General features: G+C 37.4%; 1 protein-coding gene across 1 annotated transcript; it reads right to left on the bottom strand.

The window, feature by feature from the left end:
- Window positions 1-2,698, bottom strand: LOC132043164 (endoglucanase 8-like). The gene is made up of 2 exons (XM_059433653.1): window positions 2,032-2,698; window positions 1-1,951 (listed from the first exon to the last, which is right to left on the bottom strand). The coding sequence occupies exons 1-2, from the start codon at window positions 2,239-2,241 to the stop codon at window positions 1,472-1,474; spliced, it is 690 nt and encodes a 229-aa protein (XP_059289636.1). The 5' UTR covers window positions 2,242-2,698; the 3' UTR covers window positions 1-1,471.
- Between the last annotated feature and the right edge of the window lie 5,183 nt (window positions 2,699-7,881).

Below are 7,881 nucleotides of genomic sequence, written 5' to 3'. Positions count from 1 at the left end.
CTTTACCTTTTTCTGCTGGTTGATAGTGACATTTGCAATGTGGTGATCAAGCTGTGTCTTTGTTCAACAAACTAATTTTTGTGACTATATACATAAATATATTCATCAAATTCAAATGCTAACATATATAGATCAAAATGCATGTGCATCAACACTACACTAAAAGAGATTTTTAGTAGCAATATATTTTCCTTTTAGCGGCAATAGTTATTGCCACAAAGATATTTACCAGCAATTGGTTAATGTCATTGCATCCAAGATCGGTAAAGCCTTTAGTGGCATTTATTGTTAGGGCTGAAGTTTGATATTGCCGGTAATAATTGATTCTAGAATATAATTAGCGGTTATTAAGTTATTGCCGCAAATTAATTTCCGTTAAAAGCATATTTTGTTGTAGTGCAATCTCATTATTTTCCAATAGCAAGATGTTGTTTATACTTGATGAATTCCCGCAAGTCTTTGTTCACACCATCTATTCACATGCAAAAATGATTATAGTGACTTTGTTTTCAGTTTGCCAAAACGGATAAAAGAAAAACAAAGGAAAATGGCTTCAAGTTTATATGCAAAGGCATCAAATCCTTGGGAGGAGTCAACAAACTTATTTAATGCCAGATCATTATCCAGAAAAGGACACTAACACAACACTGCCCAAAGCATTTCGCTTTTGAGACTTTAGAGAATGAATCAACCCTGATGGACCTATCCTGGAGTTCATAAATTATATTTTTGCATACTCTCTTAAACTTCATGTCCGTATACTTGCTAATTACACGCAATAATACATAATCTCACGAATCACCATTTTTTTTTTAAAAAAAAAAGGTAAAATAAGATGAAAGCACGTAAGACAAGTTGCGTATGTGGATTGTGCAAATCTTAAATATTGACTTGGCGTGTCTATTAAGAAGCCAAAAATAGAATGACAATTTTATTCTATCACCCTTTAAATATAATAAATACAATATTTTTGGGAAATGCATTAATAAGTGATTATAATAAATAATAAAGGTAAATTAGAAATTAAGTGTTAAATTCTATCTTCATTGGACATCTAGTTTTAGTATCGAGGACAAATTCTATGTGATAGTGTTTGACTGATCATATAGTTTAAACACAAAGAATAATAATTCTTAAGCCTCTGGTATGAAATAAACCTTAAAATGTTATGTGGCTATAAATTTATCTTTGATCAAGGTATGTGGCTATAAATTTATCCGAAATAGGGTAAACTTTTAAAGATGAAATGTTTTTAAATTTAGAGATGTGTTAGTATTATTTTTGGGACAGACTAAAAAATAAAAAAATGTCATATAAATTAGAACGAACTACTCTTTCACGATGACAGTATTAACCTTATATGCAAAGAAATATAAGTATCAGTGTTTCATTTTAACTAGTACTAGCTAGTATGGTATTCCAAAAGTAAAATGAAAAGAGAAAACCTCGAATATAGACAAGCAAAGTGTAGTTATTCCAAAAATAAAAAAGGCGAAAAGGGAAAAGCTAAAAAGAGTAAAGAGGGGGCCCCGCTGTGACTTACTTTAACAGCACGATCAAGTAGGAGAGTAGAGTAAGGAGAGTCGATTGAGCGGAAGACGATGGATGCGGCGGCCAATGCAGCGGCGATCTCACCGGCGACGTCTGATCCTGGATGGTTCTGGTCAATCTTGTAAGCACTTCTCAAAGTGTCCATATCTTCTGGCCTCTCCCAACAGTTATGGTCAGAAAATGCATCGCCCACTTGCACGTATATGACGCCTTCCTTTGCTGTCGCTTTTAACAGGAAATCGGTGGCCCACTTGACTGCCTTCACAGCGTTGCCCAGCTCGCTTCCCATGTTCTTTTTGAAGTCTATTATGCTCCACGACAACAATGTGGTCGTGAACGCCATCGGGAACACGAATTTCACGTTGTCCCCGGCATCATAGTAACCTCCTGTCAAGTCCACCTGTACGTACACGAAGTGAATATCATTCATGACATTGTTTGTTCAAAGCTAGTTATTACTTACAGCAATTGATTACTTACTCCGGCGTCGGCACCATCGTGCAATGCGGAGTCTTTACGCCACTTGATACGTTGGTCGGGGGGAAGTTTGCCTGAGCGTTGGCCTTCGAAGAAGAGGATGCTTTTTCGGAGAGCGTCATGGTAGTCATGCCCACCGCCACCGGAACAGTGCTTGATGGAGAGGAGCAGCAGGAAAATGAGAGCTAGCAGGGAGCTGTGTTTTGGCGCCATATTATTCCGTTGCTCGCTCGAGAGTAGTAGTAGTAGTAGTGGTAAAAAGCTAGGATATGAGACCGTTTTATATATAGGAATAGCTAGGATAGGTGGGGAAGTGAGAAAGTAGTTCTGTCATTGGATTCCTGGGGAGTCATTACACGTGCTCGATTCTCACTGGATAGGGTTGAGAAACCCATGACCAGAGTTTTGACCGGTTTTTTTGGGGGAGCTGGATCGGGTTGGGTATGGAGTTTGGGTTTTCCCCCTCTCTTTTTGGAATTTTGCTTTTTGCTTTTCTAGTCTACGATATTAATGCTATGGAGGTGAAAAGAAGATTTAATCACAATTTCATGGAATGAGCCACAGAAACCTGATAAGGTTGGAAATTGTCTCTGATATGCAGGTAATTAGACGAATTCTTGACTCATAAGAGATTATTGCAAAAATCTTGGAATTCATTCATTAAGAAATTTGGAATAGTGACCGTTATAGTAGGATTAATAACTCAAAGCAAACTATACGAAGTAACATGTATAATATAGGAACGACTTAATGAATGGTAAACACGCAAACTTATTGGTTCAATTTCCCGGAAACTTCTGTTATTACCTCAAATTTGCGTGTGCTAAGCTATAACTTGTCCTATCTTAGAGTTGGGATCAAATTTTATCACTACACATGATATCTTTGAGACCTTGTGTCTTTGATCTTATGAAGATCTTAATTCTACGATTTTGAAACTTTGATTCTTTGCTAAGGTAGTTATAATCTTTCAAGTTTATATTTTGTAGCAGAAATAACTAATTCGGAATGGTAGTTGATATTAGTGTCAATTACATCAAAAGTCTATACTTTCGAAAAATGATTAATTGAATGCTTCCAAATAAAAAGAAAGTGAGTAATAATAGGAGGATCTTTTATTGGAGGTTCTGAAAATAACTTTCCGTTTTAAATGACAATTTTGATAAGTAGTTTGAGTAATAATTTAGCTAGGTCCTAAAGAAGAAATTTGGGGAGGGTGGCAGGTACATAATTGAGAGGAGACGGTGTGAGTTGTGACAGAAATGAATGGGCTGACTCACCGTCAGTTGATGGGGAACACGTGGAACTTCTGATTTGGGTCCCATTCATATCCAGTCAGATATGGGTAGCCGACTTGGCCCAATAAGTTTCGCCGTTGATTCAGTGGATAATTGATTTGTATTTTTCCTCTTTTCATAATCATTTGCGTGAGGCATGCATGGTTTCTTCTTCTTTTCTTCTTCTTATATATTCGTTCATGTGGCGGTGGGAAGCAATAAATTTCCAAAGGTGGTTCCGTTAGTTACTCCTTTGGTTTTGGCTTCAAACCTAGAAAAGAGAAAGGAAAATGTACATATGTCCAAGGTTATCTTATTTTGAGGAAAGCTACGAAGAGAAGAAATACACTCCCTCCGGTCTAGTATAAGTGTCATTTTTCCCTAGCATGTTCTTTAATAAAATATTAACTCCTAAAAAATAGATACTTTGACTAATTTACTCTTAATTAAATAAGAGCACTTATTTGCTATAATTTTTTTATTACATAAAAACTCACTTATTTAACTAGGGGTAAATTTAAAGAAGACAATCTTTTTTTGTTATGTAAAATGATATTTATTTTGGACCAAAATAAAAAGGCCAAAAAGGCACTTATTATGGACCGGAAGAAGTATTTATTATAGTTTTTTTTTTTTACATGGATTACCCTTCTTTTGGGGCAGTCTTTAATTTTTGCCCTTCAAATTGGTGGTCTTTAATTTTTGTCCTTTGCTCAAAACCCCTTGGTTATGGGTTCGAACCCAGGTTTAGTCAAAAAGAAAAAAAAAATCGCAAGGCATAAGTTGGATTCGCAGGCAGAAGTTGGGATTTGAAAAGCATAAGTTGGACCCCAACTTATGCCTTAAGGCAAACTTTTACCCAGAATTAGGCCTTAAGACAAACCTCTGCCTTAAAGCCTAACTTTTGCCCAAAGTTAGGTTTGCAAAATTGTTACACCTTGAAAAATTTTCGCGTCGTTTGCGTTGTAAGTAAACTAAAGTAAACTCGGAGAGGTCATGAAACCCTTATAAGGTTAATGAATACTCTTAACAAGTGTCAAGCAAGTGCCCAAAGGTTCCTGACTACAAATCAAGAAAATAAATTCGTCGAAAAAATTTGGAAAAAAAAAGTTGCGTAATTTTGGCGCATTTTTAGTCAACTTTGGAGGGGTATATCTCCTAGTATATTAGGAGTTTTTAGGTGTTTCAAAAGTCTAAAATGAAGTTCGTCGAGTCTAGTTTCCAACGAAATAAACCGCTCGTCGATAGGACATCGGAATAGAGAATTATGGACGTTACAAGTTCGGGCCGACAAAGCAGCGTAAACGTGTGCTACAAAGAATCGCGACAAAGGACCGCGACCCCCCGAATTTGAACCTTATATAAAGGGTAAAACCCCCTTTTTTCATCAGATTTGCTCAAGAAAATTCTAGAAAACAGTTGAGGGTGAGCATAGCATAAAATTGAGGGAATTTTAAGAGGCGGAGTGTAGTTTAGAAACTTGGATAGCGCGCAACCGTGATTGTAGTGTCGTTTTTCGGCGGATTTTGGTTCGATTCTAGAGAACACCGAAGATATTGATGTTTTAGTAAGAACAAGGTATGGATCTCTTCCTATTTATGTTAATACCGGTTGATTTACGAAGATAGAGTGGTTTAATGATTGTATAGTGAGTTAATTAGTTATGGAGTTGGAAAACAACGGCTGGGTCGTTTTATGGAACACTTTGATATAGGAAATGAAATTATTGATGTTGGTATTGTTGTTGTTGTTGTGGTTGTTGAACTAAGAATTCGGGCTAGGTACATAAACAGGGGAGATGCTACCCGATTTTCGACAGAATATAAAATAGTTTAAATTGAAGCTTAGGATAAGTGTGTGATAAGGAGACTAACATTAGTGTGAATTCTCTCGAATGTAGATTTACGAGCTCGGACAAATAAGCGTAGCTAATAAGAGGTTGAATAGGTATGTTAAGGCTCGTCCCTTTCTTTCAAAGGCATGATTCCTATGTTACGATTTCATAAATGCTTCCATAACTTCTTTGTTTTCAAAAGTTAGAAGTCTATGATTCCAAGGCATGATTCTTGTCCCGATAACCCGTAAATGTTTTTCCAAAATGTCCATTTTTTTCCAAAACAGAGGTTTATGATTTTGTAAGCTCTTATGACAACAAGGATGGACATGTTTTTATCATGATGACATTGATGCCAAAGATGAGAATATTTTTCTACGGTGACTATGATGAGAACGATTTCATGTTTAAAGGTTCCAAGTTATGATTTCAATGACGATATAAGAATGTTGAACTATTTCTTGATTTCTCAATTTTATTCATGGATGATGACTATTTTTTTTTTAAAGATTCCAAAGTATATGAATTGACACCTTATGAGATTTATGATCTTATTCTATGTTTTCTCTTGATGCTATTCTTCATTGATAGTCTCACCTTATAATAATTGTTCCTTCAAGGTGAGATAAAGCGATGATGATTATTTCATAATATAATCGGAGGTTACCGACCTTATGTCACTCCGATAGAGACATAACTTTCCTTGGGCTCTCCTGCATGCTGCTTATATGATATATGTATATGTAAATGGGGAATATGGGAAAAAGGGCGAGGCGCTATAGGTGCATGGCCACCTGATCAGTTGGTATAATATGACATGTTATCATCCCGGACGCGGGGTATATGGTTACATGAATTGGGCCGACGTTCCTCGGCACTATCATATGTTCTATTTTATGTATACATGTAAAAGAAATATTTTTCAAAGAAAGCTAAGCATGCATGGTATCCGCCCCAAGAGGCATCTAGATGTACAAAGTTATTCCCCTATCTCATGTTATATTCCATATGTCTTATTACATTACCTGTCATGCCTACATACCTCAGACATTACTCGCACCGATGTCCTTTTCTTGCGTACGCGTGTTCATGCCCACAGTAGACGGGGGAGACGGTACGTATACTTAGGAGCCTTGTCAAGCAGCTTTTGCGAACACCCACTACTCCTAGTTGCCGTACATATCGGTACATTCTTTTGTGTATATGTTTTGGGGCATGGCGGGATCCTGTCCCGTCCAAATGTTCAGTATTCCAGTTAGAGGCTCGTAGATACATATGTGTGGGTAATAGGTATCTCATGATCACCTTAATGTATATTTTTGTATATCACTTTTCACACCTCGAGAGCTTATGTATATATGTATGTTTTGTGAAGATAATTAGTGACCATTTCACTCCAAGTCTCGGGAACTATGATAGATAAGTACGATAAGCGGGTGCTCGTAGCGGTACCGGCACCGTCATGGCCCTCTTGTTGGATCGTGACAAAAATTCCAAGAAAATAATTTTTTTTTTTCTTGCCTTAAGGCAGAGTTTGAAACCCAACAGGCATAGGTTAGGGCCCAACTTCTGCCCTGCGAATCTCAACTTATGCTTTGCGATTTTTTTTTTGATTGAGCGGAGGTTCAAACCCAGGACCAAGAGGTTTTGAGCAAAGGGAAAAAATTAAAGACCACTGATTTGAGGGACAAAATTAAAGACCACCCCCAGCGAAGGGTAATCCTGCAAATTGCCCTATTATAATTAAGACACAAATGACAGTGACACAAACATGGGAAAAGGAAGCCTAGGGAGAGAATAAAGACGAGCATAAATACCTCATAGTATTATGGTATTTGATATACATTTTAAATTATTTTGATATTGTAACGACCCGTTTTGTCGTTACTGTGAATTTCGAAGGAAGACCACAACTCTGGCTCCTTAAATAATGTCCTTGTTTAGTTATGTTTCGAAGGGATAAAAGCATGGGCCACCAAGCCCAGCTGAACCGCCATAACGGTAGTGTTGTCGCTATAGCAGTGACATTGTAGCGGTCTAATAACCGTCATAGCGATAAGAGCATATGGCCAGAGAGCCGCCATAGCAGCCACTCAGCCGCCCTAGCGGCACCGCTGTAGCGGTGAACTTATCGCTTGGGCGGTCTCGTACAGTGAAATTCCCTATTTAAGGAATCATTTTGGGAATTGTCCTATTTTTCAATACCCTAATTTCCAGCAGCCCAGTTCGGTGGGAAAGCCTAAAAAATCAGATTCTTAGTCTTGATAGATCTTTCTAACACCTTCAAGTTCACCTTCCACTTAGTAAATTACTCCTAACCATATTCACCTAGAGAATCATCAAGTGGGTGTTTCAAGAAATATAGAGTTGGAGAGATGATGGGCGAGCAACATTTTCACATGATTCCCTTTGAGCAATCTCCCATGTCCTTCTTCTAAAATAAAGTTAATAACCTAGATCCCTACATTCCTTCACCTTAAAAATGAGTTCTTTCATGGATCTTGGAAATGGGTTTTTCCCAATATAAGCTTAAAAGTGGGTAAATCACCTAGTGTGGTTGTAGATAGAATCTAGGAGTGAGCTAAGATCCCAACCACCCCTTACTCCAAAAACTCTTACAAAGGTTATCTATGGTAGATCTATTCATGGGTCTCATGGTTTTGTCCAAACTATTTCATGCGGATTGCGATATGGAGATCAATTGAATGGATCGATGGATGTTCTTGGCACCCGCTCGACCAT

This window comes from Lycium ferocissimum, unplaced genomic scaffold (genome assembly GCF_029784015.1).
Source record: "Lycium ferocissimum isolate CSIRO_LF1 unplaced genomic scaffold, AGI_CSIRO_Lferr_CH_V1 ctg21671, whole genome shotgun sequence".
Lineage (NCBI taxonomy): Eukaryota > Viridiplantae > Streptophyta > Magnoliopsida > Solanales > Solanaceae > Lycium > Lycium ferocissimum.
Note: the sequence above shows the minus strand (reverse complement) of the source record. Positions and strands in the feature narration are given on the sequence as shown.